The sequence below is a fragment of the Dromiciops gliroides genome, chromosome 3 (genome assembly GCF_019393635.1).
Source record: "Dromiciops gliroides isolate mDroGli1 chromosome 3, mDroGli1.pri, whole genome shotgun sequence".
Lineage (NCBI taxonomy): Eukaryota > Metazoa > Chordata > Mammalia > Microbiotheria > Microbiotheriidae > Dromiciops > Dromiciops gliroides.
In genome coordinates, this window is record NC_057863.1 from 77,472,716 (window position 1) to 77,489,732 (window position 17,017).

The window sequence follows — 17,017 nt, forward strand, 5'->3', positions numbered from 1 at the left end:
TCACCATCATGGCACACTGAGTCATTGGAAGACTTCAATAGAAAAGAACTACTGAAGGGTATCAAAATGTATTTAATTCAATTTCTGGTTTTGTTTGCTATCTTTAAAAAATGGAATTAAATACATTTTTCAGATGAATATATTTACTACAGTCTTTATGTTTGTAAGTGAAATCTAAGAATAATATATAGAGATAAACTTCTCACTAGAAAAACTGGGCCAGCTGCCCCCCTGAAGACAAAATGAGTCATTTGCCTGCTTTGATAGCTTAAGACTGCTCTAAGATTATTGAACCACACTATATTTACAAGAAGTAAAAGTTACTGTAGGACATATGCTGACCCCAGATGATGTGTGATATAAACCCTTCTATTGAATTTGAAAGTGGTCATATTTTCATAAACCTTTTCCTTATGAGAAATAAAGATCTAAAATTCTAGCATCCACTCTCTGATTCAGAATGTAGCTTTGACTGGCTTAGTGAAGAAAGGATCCTTAAAATTTTTCAAGTTAAGGAGGAGAAGAGAGTGGAAACACTTTGCAAAATAACAGAATCTCAGGCTTGTCAGGGACCTGAGAAGACATCCAGCCCAGTCTATACTTATCCAAAAATCTTCATGATAATCTTCTCAACACGGGGTCATCCTGTCTTCTGGTGAAGACCTCTAACAAAAAGAAACCTACTGCCTCCAGTGGCATTTCATTACACTTTTAGATAGCTGTAATTGCTATGAAGCTATTTTAGATAGCTGTAATTGCCTTGCAAGTCTATTATTAATCATATACTCCATATTAGTTAATTATATATATGATCATGTTAATTTTGGTTTTCTTAACTTACATTTTATCTTAAAATTATTATACCAAAATCTCAAGTTTTGTCTTGTTACGTATTAAGTGGGGCTTATAGACTACAAAATACCTGAAGCAGTATATACAAATTTGGACCTCTAATTAATAAACCTTTAGTCAATATGATGGAATTGTGTTTATTTTTTATAGGAAGCTTTGATCATGGCAAGTATGGATCACCCACATTTGGTACGATTATTGGGTGTGTGTCTGAGCCCAACCATTCAGCTGGTTACTCAACTAATGCCTCATGGCTGCCTGTTGGATTATGTTCATGAACATAAGGATAACATTGGCTCTCAACTGCTGCTTAACTGGTGTGTCCAGATAGCTAAGGTAAGTACTTGGCTTTAAAAATACATGCCAAATAGATGTTTTTATATGCTAAACCCAAATATGTTTAGTGGCTTACAGATGGAAAATTAATTGTGCTAAGTAAACAAAAATCATATTTTTATATTTTGTTATTAAGATGAAAATGGACTATTTTTTCCTCTTTCAGGAGGGCCTGACTTAGAATAGGTCTATCACTCTATTTATTCATAGAGAAGATGAAGGCTCACTAAAGAGGGAAAAGGAATATTCTTGACTTTATAGCTCTAGTACCAATCTCTTTGAAATTTTTGTCAGCTGAAATAAAACTTGTTCTACTTTCAACATTTTGTTAGTCTGAGCTCTTGCATAGTAACAGAGGGTCCTTTGAGATACTAAGTAAATTATAATATTTTCATGGCAAGCTGAGTGAAAGTACATAAAAAAGTTCAATTATTGAGAAAATCTCAAGACTGAATGTCATTCAGGTAAACCAGTCTTTTTTTTTCTGTGATGATACAGGCCTTAGGTTATATTTTCAGTAATAATGAAGATTATAACTCAACTTGTCAATATAGTTAAGTCTTTGGGATGTTATATTTGGTTTACCTGGTGAAGACTCTATCTATCTATCTATCTATCTATCTATCTATCTATCTATCTATCTATCTATCTATCTGCATATATCTCTAAAAGTCCATAGCAAATAATTGTTTTGATTGATTTAATCAAATAGCTGGTCATTTCATTGGGAAAAAAGTTGACATGAAGATTTCTGGACAAAACTTATATGTTGGATTTCCATTCTCACTTAAATGAGCAGAATCAGTGACATAAAATAATCTAAGTTCCTTAGTAGCTACTTTGATTATTATCACATAATCTTTATCTTCGGCTCTCTCATATCCTATGCATATATATATATATATATATACACATATGTATGTATGTGTGTGTGTAGGTCTTTTTGTGTGTAAGACATGACCTTATTTTATTTTTTAATCTTTTATATTGTGTCTATGTCCTCTTTAGAGTAATAGCCTATGAACATGTGCTTCTATTCCTTCTTTGTTCTCTGTAGTATATCATATGAATGTATGATACTCTGACTTCTTAATCTTGATTCTTTTATTTATATATTTAAAGTTTAGCTAAAAATATAGAAATATATATATACATATGACATTTTTCTTTGTTTCTATGACAGCTTCATCCACATTTCCCAGTTTTATTCTGGATTTCATGCCTATTGTAAAATTGTAGCCTTAACAGAGACACTAATGATGTTTCTTCCAAATATCCTTCCAGCTTAGTGCTTGTCGAAGTACAATAAAAGTAACACTAGCATGTGATGTTATGCTAAATCTGGCAGCAGCAGTGATACTCATTAAATTTCCCTGTGTTTGCTGATTTGCTAGGTACTGTAAAAAGTTAGTTACATTCAGTCTCTGTCTTCTTGAAGCTTACAATCCAAGACAAGACAGAAAGAAAACCTATCACTATAGTGAGTATGTGTTCACAAAAAATGAAAATTATTTTTACCCATTCTCAATGAATCTCAGTCTGAGATTTCATTAGAGAACAACAACACACACACACACACAAAAAAAAACCTCTGTGGTTGTAAACATTAATTGTATTTTACATCACCAAATTTAAAAGTCTAGTATACTCATATGTCCCCAGACAATGAGAAGTAGAGATATGAACTAATTTTCAAAATCCATTTTTAACTACAAAGAACTCTTTAGGTCAATTTTATTGAGTCTACAAATCCAAGTAAATTTTATGACTTTTTAAATAAGAAAAATAAGTACTCTTATTTTTATGATAATGAAGTTCAAAATTTGTTCTTTGTAATTCATTTGTCTAGTAACCTAATTGATATAGATAGAATAATAAGAGAATCACAGGACTTAGAATTCTGAGGCACTGTTCATATCATTGCCTCGTTTTACAAATGGGGTAAATAAAGAAAAATCAATGATGTTGGATGCTCAAAATCACTCATATGTTAAACAGCAAACTGGAGATTTTAACCCAAATGTTCTGACTCTAAATACCCTGGAGGCACTCTGTGATCATTAGAAAAAACAAAAAAACAAAAACAATATGCATTCTTGACTCCATGTATTGTCCTGACACATAATCTTAGACTAGTTCAGAATTTCTGACTAGAGAATGTAGATGAAGTTACATCTCATTTGTTCAGTATTACTGTTGGAATCATTCTGTATAAGAAAATATTTTTGATACATGAGGTTTACATTTTTAAACACTTAAATTTGTGTTGGTTTTTGACAATTTTGATATGATTTTCCCTCAAGTGTATTTTACCTTTCCTTGCTTCTTCAATTCACTTTATATTTAAATCCCATTATTTAGCAGCTGTATTCTGCTAGGTGCTATAGACAGAAAATAAATAAGATGTGACCACATAGGGTTTACCATAAAGGAAAATATAATTCACTGAAAATAATTTAAACAGGAACTAGAAATTTTGGTATATATACCCAATGTGGTCCCCTCATGGGCCAATTTTGAGCACACCTCAGTTCATTTCCACTGGTGAGAACCACTGCTGAAAACACCCTGAGTATGAGTGGCCTGTATGTAGTCCCAGTCACAAACTCTGTGAGGCTATCCACATCACACTTGAAAAGTATGCTAAGCTCATTACTCCTTCTCAAAAATATCTGGACATATTCAAACCCTTTGCAGATAGCCTTATAATCTCTACTCTGAATTTGCCTTCCATTTATATAACCTCTATGTATGTAATGATTTTTTTTTATTAGAAAGTAATGCTTATTAGAATGTGAGCACCTTGAGGGAAAGGCTATTTTTTTTTTTTGCTTTTCTATATATTCCCAAAGTTTGACAGTGCTCACTTTACAATGTGATTCAGGTGTGTGACAGTTTATTCATATAAACAAAAAAATGCTTAATATAAAATGATGACAATACATACTCCATGTCACACTGTAAAATGGGACAGGTTTGATACCATCCTTTCTAATGAAGAAAATTCCCCTGCTACCAGTTAGATACATGATAAATTGATCCTGGACCTCCAAAACTTTTAATATCACAAGCTCACCTCCAATCTTGGACCTACCTCAGGATTGATGCTCATTTTCCCAATCAGATCAGGAAAGAACACAAAAGAGAGGCAACCAAACTTAGGCTTGCCTGGGAGGAATACTTTCTTTAGCTGCCTTGTGCTTCCTGCCACATGGTAGTTGGACATAAGGAGAGCAAGTGACCCATCTCTCACCCCTATAGAGAAAGAGTTCAATATATTCCTGCTATATTTACAAGTATAAAAGATAAGAGGTTAAGGGAGTGGCCAATTCCATTTTTTCCATCCATTCACTGAGTCTCTGGCTCTTCAGCTCCCCAGACAAGGACATTTCTTATCATTTATTTCATAGTGCAAGCCCTTCAGCACTAAATGAATCACATGTGGCCAAAATCAGATCTGAATGTTCCCATGTAGTTCCCATGGTTGCCACTGAACCAAGAAAGGCAAATATGAGCATAGCCCTCATTACAAGTTAAAACGAACTAATTGGAGGTAAAACACTGGCCACTATTTCAGATTATTTCAGAAGCAAAAACAATATAATTCTGAGTAATACATTATGGTTTAATGGGTTAAGAATAAATCTGAACTAACTTTAAATTTAAATTCCAAAACAGAGAAAGATTAGAAAGTCATTTAAGGTTTTGAGGACTTAAGTTAACTTTGATTTAAAAAAACAACAGATGCTATAAATCCATATGAAAAATTATACTGGTCTTCTTTCTATTTCAAAGGAAATTCCAATGACATCTATTTTCTTTGAGAAAGAAAATATACTCCCTAGATCTTCAATTTTATTTGCAAACCAATCTGATTGATCTTCCAAAGAACTTCTTATCCTGAGTAAACTGTTAAAGCTTTGCTCTTTTATTTGCTCAAATCTAAGGTCTTTTCCTAAATTAAAAAAAAAAATCTAAACTATTCTTTCTTTAACACAAAACATGTTTCTCCCCATTGTAGTGTCTTCATACATAGAGTTAGAGGGGATACTGTTAGGGGAACTTGAGTGAATACAACCTGTACTCCTGTGATGGTTGTATGCATGTGTATGTACGTGTTTCTGTGTGTGTTTCAGTCTCTCAGAAAATTAGACTTAAGCCAGATAAAATGTTTTCTAGAACTGACCCATTCCCAAGTTAAGAAAGTCATGCTTCACCCATATGGATTGGTCAATTGACTCATCTTTGGAGGTTCATTTATTATTGGTATACCAATAATGTCTCTAGATTTCCTTGTCTTTTCCCTTTATCTTCATCTTCATCAATATTTACACAAGGTAAGAACTGTGAGCTCATTAATATGGTCTAATTATAGCAGGAGTTCTTAATCTTTAAAAAGATTGAAGCAGCTAAGTGGCTCAGTGGACAAAACCCTGGGCCTACAGTCAGACTAGCTGTATGAGTCTGGGCAAGTTATTTAAGCTCCATCTACCTCAGTTTGCTCAATTGTAGAATGAGGATAATAACAGCACCTACCTCTCTCATGTTGTTGAAAGGATCAAAAATTCTACCTGTAAAGTGCTTAGCACAAAATCTGGTACAGTGTAGATACCTAATAAATGTTTCTTTTCCTTGTGTCATGCTCCTTTTTGGCAATCTGTTGGAGAATAAATTGCAAAGGATCACAAAGGATACTAATTATATTTATATATACACACACACACATATACACATATATGTGTATATGTACATATATATATATATGTGTGTGTGTGTATGTATATCTATATATGTATGTATGTATAAGTTCAGAGACCAAAGTTGACAGTCCCTTGTTTAAGAAGCTAAGATACTCAGGAATGAAAATTATCAGAATATCTGCTGGTAGCAAAGTTGTGTGAACCAAGTGCTAACATTTACCATTTAGTCAATTTAATTTTAGTGAAATGTGGTGAAACTAAATAAAGGTGACTTCAGTCTTACACACACACACACATTTACACACTTCAATCATTGAAAAACCTAGAAAAGAAGCAGATTACCTTTTTACATTAAATTATGAAAGATGAAATTTGTACTTATTATGTAGTATTAAAATATTCAAAAAGCAAGATAGATAAGCATATAGAAATAATTTGACTACTAATAAAAATGCTGTTAAGACAATATCTTTTTTTAAGTGAGCTAAAACATAATTAATTGACTTAATGTCAGTAGAATTTGTGGCTCATGACCCTGATTTAATGAGTTATAGCTAATAATTTCTATTAAAATATAAAGGTTTTAGTTTATACTCATATATCCCAGTATTCAGCAAAATCATAAATGAAAGGTATCTTATTACAAATATCTTGCTATTATTTGTCTTGCACATAATGTGTTATTTATTCTAGTAAATTATTAGGAATTTTTATATAAAATCCAGGATCACGGTACAAAATGAGCATCACCATGAGGGCAAAAAGGGTATATGACTTGGCCAGATGTTAGTTAAAGGACTTCCAATTGAGGTAGAAACTGCAGAGAGTATATTGATTATGTTGCTAAGCTTCCCTGTTCATTTTATTTCTCTCCTAGAGGCAGAGCTATTAGTGAATGAATCCACATTTAGTGTCTTCTGTTCCTTTCATGGGACTTTAGAAGTGGGTCTCATTTTCTGACTTGGGGACTAAATCTCAAATGATAATTATATGTGGACTTTTGTTAATCCAGCAGTTGTCAGTAATGTCCTACAGGGCTTTTTTATGGGACCCAGTAGGGTTAGTGTATTTATTGATGGTATGGATAAAGGAATCAAGAATGACTTCATCAAATTTAAGGTTAATGTTTAATGTTAGGAAGGGTTGCATGTGCTCTGAAAGACAGAAGTAAAATTCACAATTCAAAATGACCTAGATAAGTTGCTAGGGAAATATCCTTATAAAAAGATGATGATGAAACTTTATAGAGTTGAGCTTTGGTGCATGTATGGTCAAAAAAAATCAACATACAAATAAAGTATTGAAAAGCATGTTGAGAAATAGGAATGTAAGAGAGGCAGAATTATATACAACATAGTTGAATGGAATCAATATAAATCAGCAATTTTGCTCCATTGTATACGTGGGTAGAGTTATTGTGGGAAGAACTGATGATGTCAGTATCAAAAGGAAAATGGCCAACAAAGACTGCTTAGTACTCTTTACTAAAGCGTTGTGTTTAGTTTCTAGTCACTACCTACCAAAAGATGTAGAGGAGAAACTGGAGAAGGGCTTGAGAAAAGCAACAATTACATATTGACCAAATTAGTCAACAGTCACTTATTAAATGTCAACACTGTGCCAGGCATTATTCTAGTCATTAGGGATAAAAATATGAAAGTGAGACAGTCCTTGTCCATAAAGAACTTACATTCTACTGGTTGGAAACAGGTTCACAGTTAAATTTATTCAAATACAAAATGAATAGTAATTTGGTGGGGAGAGTAGGGGATGGATAAATGCTAACAAGTTGGGGCATGAGCCTAACCCTTGAGTAGATCCAGAGACTGAGGTGGTGGGGGAAAGCATTCCAGATATGGGAAACAATGGCCTATGCAAAAATACAGAGATGAGAGATGGAATGTGGAATGCAGGGAGAAGCAGGTAGGTCAGTGTATCTGGAACAGAGTGCATGATATAAAGGAATGTCTAATGAATTTGGAAGTATAATATACTATTTTTATGTGAATCCTAATGTATAAAAACATTAGCCTGTTGGAGTGCTAGGAAGGGTGGAAGAGGACCCAGGAAGGTTAAATTAACTTGTGTTGGTAAGTTGACATATATTTTGATTTTTGTCATCCATTATTTAGTAGTTAAATCTAATTAGGGAACTGATATTTTTGCTTTATTATTTCAAACCTCTTCATGAGCTGATGTGGCTTCAAAGCTGTATCTCTTTGGAGGGTCACAACTCCTTCTGATTTATCAGGGTTGGTCCTTAGATGATAGATATTCTGCCTTTCCCTGTGTAACGATTGGAATGACGCCACCTGCTGGAGACTTACTGTAGTAAAGTTCCGCCATGAAAGGAAGGCCTTTGAGGGCAAGAACATGTGTCTTTTCTTTGGCGTCAGGAAGTGACGTTTGCTAGTGGGAGAAAGAAGGAAGAGCTGGGCGCTCTGACTCGCTCTTTCCTTTGTACTCTGGTGGAGAGCGGAGCTAGAAATGTGCTCTCCCTTTAATAAATAGATGAATGTAGGCCTTTCTCTCTCTCTTTATCAAATTCTTATTCTCCTTAATACATGCTTAAAAGTCTAACTCTTGCTAAAGCTTATAATTTATTGGCGACCACTCATTAGATATTTTAGACAGACTAGCTAGAATTTTAGCCCTTAACACCTGGCCATCTTGGGTATAGATGCCCAAGGTTCTACACCATTAAATTGCTCTCAAGAGCCCAGGAACTCCTCCATGACATGAGGAGAATTTAGTAGAGGAATGTGTTAGGTAATATGGAAAATATGAAAGAAGGAATAGATATTACCTGTGACCGTGTTGGATACTCATGAGTTATCAAAGAAAGAGCCTAGAATCCAATTCAGGCAAAACCTGAGTCTGAATTTTGCTTTTGACTTACTAGCTCTGTGATCTTGAGTAAATCATTTAACTTCTATGTTTGAATTCACTACTTTCTAGGACTGTTGGGAAAGGAAAGGAAATAAGTATTTGTATAGGACTTAGTATGTGCCAGTACTAAGAGCTTTTTTGATCCTTGCAACAACCCTGCCAGGCAGGTGCATTGTTATCCCTATCTTACAATTGATCAAACTGAGGCAAACAGATTAAGTGACCTATCCAGTTTTATACAGTTAGTAAGTATCTGAGATAAAATTTGAACTCAGTTCTAACTGACTTCAGCTCCATCCCTCTTTCCATGTTCCACCAGTTACCTCTTGAACAAATATTATTTCCTTTGTGAGGATCAAATAGGATTATCTGCATAAAACATTTTATAAGCTTTAAAGTAATTGATATTTTTGAAGATCTTATAGCTCACTCAGGGAGAAAATACACATAATAAATAAAATAAACATAGTATTAATACCTAGAATTTATATAGCCTCTTAAGGTTTACAAAGTGCTTTATAAATATTATGCTCCTCATGATCCTGGGAGGTGTGTTATTATTTTGTAAAAGAGGAAACTGAGGAAGATAGGTTAAGTCACTTGCTGAGTGGCACATAGCTAATAAGTGTCTCAAGCAGAATTTGAATTGACATCTTCCTGACCCCCAGACCCAGTGCTGCATCTACTGTGCCACCTAGCTGCCTTTATACCATAAGCAAGTGTGTGATACTGTGTTACTGTCTCTATGTAAATATTTCATAAGTAGGAAAAAAGATTATTTCTAGAGGTAATTCCTAGAGAGAAAACATGTGTCTTATGTGTCTATAAATCATACTTACTTTTTAACAAATAAATTTGAAAAATTTTTTTAAAAATAATTAAAGTCAACTGTATTCATTCATGTACATAGGAATGGGGTCTAACTATAAAGTAATATAAAAAATCAATCATTACCTCAAAAGGATGGTATATTTCAGACATGCATGTACATATTTGTGTGTATGTGTATGCTATCAGAATTGGAAGTATGTGTAACCCCATATAAAATTAGTAGGAGCTAAGTAGAGAAAGTTTCTTAAGACCTGGACTTTGAATAAAGAGAATGTTTTGGGTGAATAGGAAAGATAGAATCTTGGAATTTTTGTGTTGGCATCATGTGTGCTGATGTTTAACCACTGGCTCTCCAAAAAAGGCATGATGTATTTTTCACTGTAATTTGTATTATGAACACTTTCCCCATCACTTTCTTAAGTCTAGGCAATAAATAAAATTAAACAAATCCTGATTTGTCACACATGCCAATTTCCAAAGTGTAAGTAGTCACCCTGAAAAATGAATAAGCTACTCAGAAGCCAGTTAGAGCTTGTTCCAGCACACCTCCAGTTTTAATGGATTTTGGAGATCATCAAGTCCAAAGCCCTTATTCTACATAAAGGTGAGAAAATTGGGTTCCCAGAGCACTTCTCTCTGTCCCCTACTATGGGAAATCCATTGACTTCCTTCCTGGAATTATTTTACTATATTTAATATTTTGACCAAAACACAGACTTTAAGAGCCATTAGAAGTCAATTCTAGGGATCTCTAAGCTACAATGCAAGTCAAACATATTGCTTCAGCTACATAGTTCTGCTATGTCAACTTTTTTTGGTCTCCTATTTGTACTTATTTGTGTTGTGTTGTATTTATGCAGCCTTATATAGAAACTTTCCCTCTTTTCAAACAAAAATTCTAAAAATAAAGGCATTTTATATTAGTTTTCCATTTACAAATTATTTTAAATGAAGTCAGAACTTTTCAGAATATATCCCACTTGCCTTACCCCCCTGCAAATGTCATGTCTGTGCTTATTGAAATATATGTTATATGATCTAATTGAATTTCTATGGACCTCAATAGGTTCCTCAGTGTAAAAGATTCATAGACTATTTAAACTTAAAGAGAATTTAGGTTGGGTTCCAGTTTATCCAAATCATTTTACAGATGAGGAAACGAAGTCTCACAAAATCTAAGTGATGTGTTTAAATTCAAAGAGTTAATTATTAGTACAGTCAGAACTGGGTCCAGATTTCTTGAAGCCCAATTTTTTTGCTCTTCACTATATGCTAACCTACCTCTTCCTTATATAAAGTAGATTTAATATTTTTTAAATGTTGGCATAGATAGGGAGGTCATTATGCCTCACATCATACATATTAAGGCATACTTATACTGTTGTTCATAGAAAGCAATTTCAACAAACCAACCAGTGTAATCAACTAGGTCTTATTCTGATAGTATGTATAATGTTCTTTTCCCATAGCCCCCCAGTTCTGAAAATATGGGGAAAAATGGAAGTTTGTTTTCTTATCTCTTCCTTAGGGAGCACCTTGGTTTTAATAATTATGCCATTTTAAATTTAAAAGAATTGTAGTTGTTGTTTCCAGTTGAATTTTTGTAATCATGTAGTCACTACACATGTAGTTATGTATGTTGTTTTCTTGGTTCTTTTTATTTCACTCTGCATCAGTTCATTTATACTTTGCAATGTTTCTCTGAATTCCCTTACATGTATGTATCACAACTCATTTAGACATTACCCAACCAAAGGACATCTACTCTGTTATTAGTTGACCTTATAAAAAGTATTATTCTTGGGGCAGCTAGGTGGCACAGTGGATAAAGCACGGGCCTTGGATTCAGGAGGACCTGAGTTCAAATCTGCCCTCAGATACTTGACAAATACCGGCTGTGTGACCTTGGGCAAGTCATTTAACCCTCATTGCCCCACAGAAATTTTTTTTAAAGTATTATTCTTATTATTTTTCTACCTTGTTATTTTTAAGAATGTATTTCCATCCATATATCTAAATATCTAGTAAGACTATCATCTCCCAAATTGGAGTTAAAATGTATGACATAATTCTAATTGCCTTTTTCCTTTCCTTGGCAAAATATGATGCTTGTCATTTGTGTACCCATCTCAGATTGGCTTAAAATGGAAACTATATAGATTCAAAGAGAGAATTTAATAAAAAAAAACAAACTGAGATTTATGGAGGAAGTTTAGAGAACATAAAATTTCACAGGAACCTTAATTGTCCTGACATTTTGATGGAGCTTTCTCATTTAGGGATGAGGAGGGCCTTCCCCAAAAAGGTAAGATTCACTGTTCCTTTCCAATCCCTGTGGTTTTGTTTTCCATGCTAAGAACCTAGAATCCAGCTGTGGTAGTCAAACTATTCAATACGTGTAGCTAAGGTGTTAGAATCCAGAGGCTTTAATACTGCTAACAGGTAATTCCTGAAAATGAAGAATTTATACTCCTCTAAGTGAATTTTATGTTTTGGTACTATTTTCATCTTTTGCCTGATGGAAAAAGAAAATGACATCTATTTAAAATGAATCTAATTACCCTTATGTATAAAGTGTCAACACTTATAACCATTAATGATAACCCTGTATTCCAGTATAATATTATCATGCAGCTTTTCATCTGATTTTCTTTCCATAAATGTGCAACAATTGCTTTCTAGAATGATGTTTTCATATTTTATCTGTGTATAAAAATATAAATGGATTTGGATGTGAGTTTCATAAGAAGGACAGCATTCGCTATCTTGGGAGGGAATACCTACAGTGATGAGATGATAAATCCATTGGAGGTAGGGGTATTTATATTGATAAGTATTGAATTTACATAACCACAGTTTCTTATGGATTGAAACTCATAATAATTTAGCAAAGTAGAACTAATCAATTAACTTGTAACATGCTTTGCATTTGGGAAACATAATGAAATTATGATTTCACTAAAGTAGGGATGTTTGCCCTGGGGTTTATGAACTTAAAATATATTTTGATAACTTTCTATATAATTCATTTCCTTTGCAATCCTGTATATTTCATTTTATGAATTTAAAAACCTTATCCTGAGAAGGGGTTTGTAGCCTTCACTAAATTTTCAAAAGAGTGAATGATACATATGGAAAGTTAAGAATCCCTATTCTAAAAAGCTAAGAGTTCATGGGAAGATTAAAGAAACAACCCCCACTAAAAAAAAATAATATTTTCCCCATACATTTCCACACATTTTCTGTTTCCCTATATAATTGGTAGTATTATCCATTGGTATCATTGATAGTAGTAGTAAGACTTTGATTACTACAACAATGATGTTTGTCATGTTGCTTTTCTGTGTTTTTCAATTTAAAATACATTGTTGTTTTACTTTGCCCATTACAGTATGTATGAAACCTATACCTTCATTACTATGGGAACCAGTGAGCCCCCTCCTTCCATAAGTAAGTGAGATGGTATGTTAGGTGAAAGTCTACTATCTCCCTACTTGTACATATAAGGGTTGGAGGGAGAATGTCTCTCATCTTCAGAGAAGACTGTTATGTTTCTTTGATTCTCATTTAGATTATGTGACCCAGAAGTGGAAGGGAAATGGAAGGAGCTATACAGATAGCTGCTGAGCATCCCTCTGATTGTATTGTAAAACACCAATATCTGCATTGTGTTTCCCATTGTTTTTATTAGCAAGGGGAAGTATAAGATCTAATGTCTTGTTGCAACATATATTGTAAGAGATAGATGACTCAGTCCCAAATAATCAATCGATCAGAAAACATTTATTAAACACATACAGTGTGTCAGGCACTGTGCTAGGGTTATCAAGACCAAAGGGGGGAAAATGGATCACTGTCTTTTCTGTCAAGGAGATTTTATTTAATTGGGGAAATATAACCAGGAGAGAGGCTGGGATAATACTTAAGAGTTTATGAAAGGGAAATTCATATTTTCTGCTTGTCCTCTGCTCTCTGAGACATGTTATGAAACTTTATCTAGACTTGGTTTCATAAGCATGGGTCCAATAACTTGGTGTGTCAATAGACATGTGGGTAGGGTAGGTAGGTAGATAGATAGATGTATTTGGTATAATTGGTTTCCTTTGTAATCATGTATTTTATTTTATGCATTTAAACACATTGTTCTGAGGATTTCAGAAACTTCACCAGACTAAAAAAAAAAAACCCAAATTTTATATTCTGGATGAATTTTACACCAGTGATATAGAGGATAAAATAAAACACAAAGAAGAATTTTTTGGTAAGTCATTAAAGGGAAATTAAAGCCTTTGGAGAGTTACTTTTATGCATACATACATACATACATACATACATATATATATATTACTATAAAAAACCTTAAAGTATCAGAATTGCAGAAAATCCATTTTAACATGTACAAATAAACATTAAAAATATGTACAGAATAGAAAGCCACTATTTTGACATTCCTTATGAAGGCAATTAGTACCATTTTGACAGTGGGATATTTTATTCCCATCAGCTGAATGTGATTGATTAGGAAGACTCCATTGGCAGCTGTTTCTGTGATTTTTCATCTGGCTAAGGTGAGGGTCAAGCAATGTGTGTATAGTAATGGGGAAAAAAGGATGAGCTGAAAGGTTATAAGTGAAGAAGTGTGGCTGTGGTTCAAGATCTTTATCCTTCATTAAGGAACCCAGGCCTATAGCTCAGCAACTCCTCTATCAGATGGAACAAAGGAAGAGTTTAATGGCAGTCATCCATCAGCCATCCACATTTTAAGCTTTAAGATATCTATTCCCAAAGCTCCTTGCCATGACAAGGCTAATTGCATAATTATAATGCTATATCAACCACTCCCAATGCACTTACATTGGCAAAGACTAGGACCAGAGGCTCTGATTATTATCACCCTAAGCAAGCGTATTAGCATAAATACAGCCTACTAATGGAGCTATTTTATTAGGAAGTACAGTACAGTATAAAGCAGAACAGGATTTAAATTGAGGATGATGATAGGAAAAGCCCATTTAAGTGCACATCAGAATAATCTTGACTAGCAAAATCAGACATGGTATAAACTATGAAATTTACCAGTAAAATGAAATACCTGTCCCCTCTATTGTCTGTGTGTGTGTGTGTGTGTGTGTGTGTGTGTGTAGATTCCTGTTTCTGGACTTCAGAGATCTGTGATTCCATAATGTCATTGGTGCACATACTCCCTTTTTCATAGAAATAAGTTATAGCTTTTCCATGATTGAGTAGATATTTATCAATTGTTGTGGCTGAAACAAACCATCAACTATTGCCCAAAGTTTTAGTCATGATGCTCCTTAAGACTCTTCCGTCTTCAAGGTACCTTTGTACATTGGTCTTTAGATAGCAAAAAGAGTCTTTTATCAGACTTCTAACATATTTAAGAATTGCTGTATTTCTTCTGTTAACAAGAAGATAATTACTAAGCTTCCCCCAAAACCACACTAAGGATAGTTGGGCAATATCACTAAGTCTATTTGAAACTCATAGAAGTATAACCATTACCATCTCAATAGCATTTTTTTTTTGGTAAGGCAATTGGGGTTAAGTGACTTGCCCCAGGTCACACAGCTAGTAAGTGTCAAGTGTCTGAGGTCAGATTTGAACTCAGGTTCTCCTGACCCCAGGACAAGTGCTCTATCCACTGCTCCACCTAGCTGCCCCTCAATAACAATAACATTTTAAAGCTATGAGATGCTTATGTCCCAAATGTCCCAAATCTTTGGAACATTGAAGTCAAGGCACATTGGTGAATAACTCAGGCACTATAAACCAAACTGATAATGTGGACTACCACTAGGGTGAAATTAACAAAGTAAGATGGTGTATATTTGATGCTTAGAAGGAAAGACAATGAAAATTCATTCCTCAACATAAAGCCAATGAATACTGTGTAATATGAATGGGGACCCACCTTCTCTTAAGCTTCTAGCTTAACAAAACCAAATTTTTCCTGATCTGGACTTTTTTTGTATAAGGGCTACTTAGTTTGACCAAAGGATTGACCATTCTCTTTTCACATATCAGATATAAATAAGTTTGTGAGTGAGAAAATGACAGTAGACATAATTGGAATATTAAGTTTACTTTCCAAACTTAAATGCCTGATGGGAAACCAAGGTATTATTAATTCTATGTTAACTTTAAACCAAATTTTCTAGTAGGCCAATTTCCCATCCCCCATCTCCATTGGATTAGAGAATTACAAGGTGATTTTGGTAAGTACAAGAGCTAACAAGATAAAAAACTTGGTTTGTTCAGGTGCTTTAGGTGTATAGGTATTTTGGTAGGAAAGAGGAAAACACATATGTAGACACCATGGTTTGAGAAGAGCGATAATCATTACAAGACACAGAAAGTCCCCCATTTCCCTCCACCAATTTTTAAATTAAACACTTCTGGATTGCACCAATGTGATTTAGCTTAGGTTTACACAGCAACAGGCTATCACCACCACTCCCAAGAATATACTCTTTAAAATTCTTTGTCCATAGAGTGAATTTAGCAGACCAAAATGTTCTGGAGGAGTAGAGGTAGGGGAATTAATTTCAGTGGAATTTAGCTCACATTTATATAGGGCCTTAAGGTTTAAAAAGCATTTTCTATACAACAATCCTGTGAAATATGTTATGGAATAAGTGTTATACCCATTTTTACAGACGAGAAAACAGAACCTCTAGAGTTAACGTGACACAGTAATGATTACACAATTGGTAAGTATCTGAAATAAGATTGGAACTCAAGTCTCTAATCTATAATTCCACTGCACCACACTCCCTCTTATTATAAATAATAATCTCTCTATGGTGGTGCTTTTGTTATATTTTATTATAATATTATTCACAAGTACCCTGAGCTGTCTGGCCACAAAATTTCCATCAAACACAGAGGTAGTGGGAAACCCATTAAGTTTTTCTTTCTTTCTTTCTTTCTTTCTTTCTTTTTTTTTTTTTTTTGCTGGCAGTCTTCTAAGACTGGCTTGGGAAAGCATTATTGAAAACCTCTCTTAAATCAGATTCAAGATATTACAGCAGCGCCTGCTAGAGTCTGTCAACATTTCCATTATAAACCCATATTTTCCAGGTTTATAACTTAGCTGTAAAAATTTTCTGTGGACAGAGACTTGGATTACTGAATTCCAGCCCAAAGCAATTTTTATGATCATCATTCAAAACAGCAAGGTTTTTAAAGTTATGATTGCAGAAAACAAAAGCTAGATACTTTGGGGGACACCCACACATTTCAAATCCCTTTTATAAAATGCAACATTAAAAACCATTTGCTCCTGATATAAACCAGCACATTTAGATTGGAAATGTGCAAACAAAAATACCAAATAACTAGGCTTAAAGGGAGAATATGGTTAGCAAGCCTTGACTTTTTCCATATGA

At 33.9% G+C, this 17,017-nt stretch overlaps 1 protein-coding gene across 3 annotated transcripts in view; it reads left to right on the forward strand.

Moving 5' to 3' along the window:
• The window catches only part of ERBB4 (erb-b2 receptor tyrosine kinase 4), a 1,387,693-nt gene that overhangs the window by 1,166,113 nt on the left and 204,563 nt on the right, over positions 1–17,017 (forward strand). For all 3 annotated transcript variants that reach the window (XM_043992847.1, XM_043992848.1, XM_043992846.1), the window contains exon 20: positions 1,003–1,188. In XM_043992847.1, the coding sequence (XP_043848782.1) occupies positions 1,003–1,188 (186 nt within the window). The remainder of the gene's footprint in view (positions 1–1,002; positions 1,189–17,017) is intronic.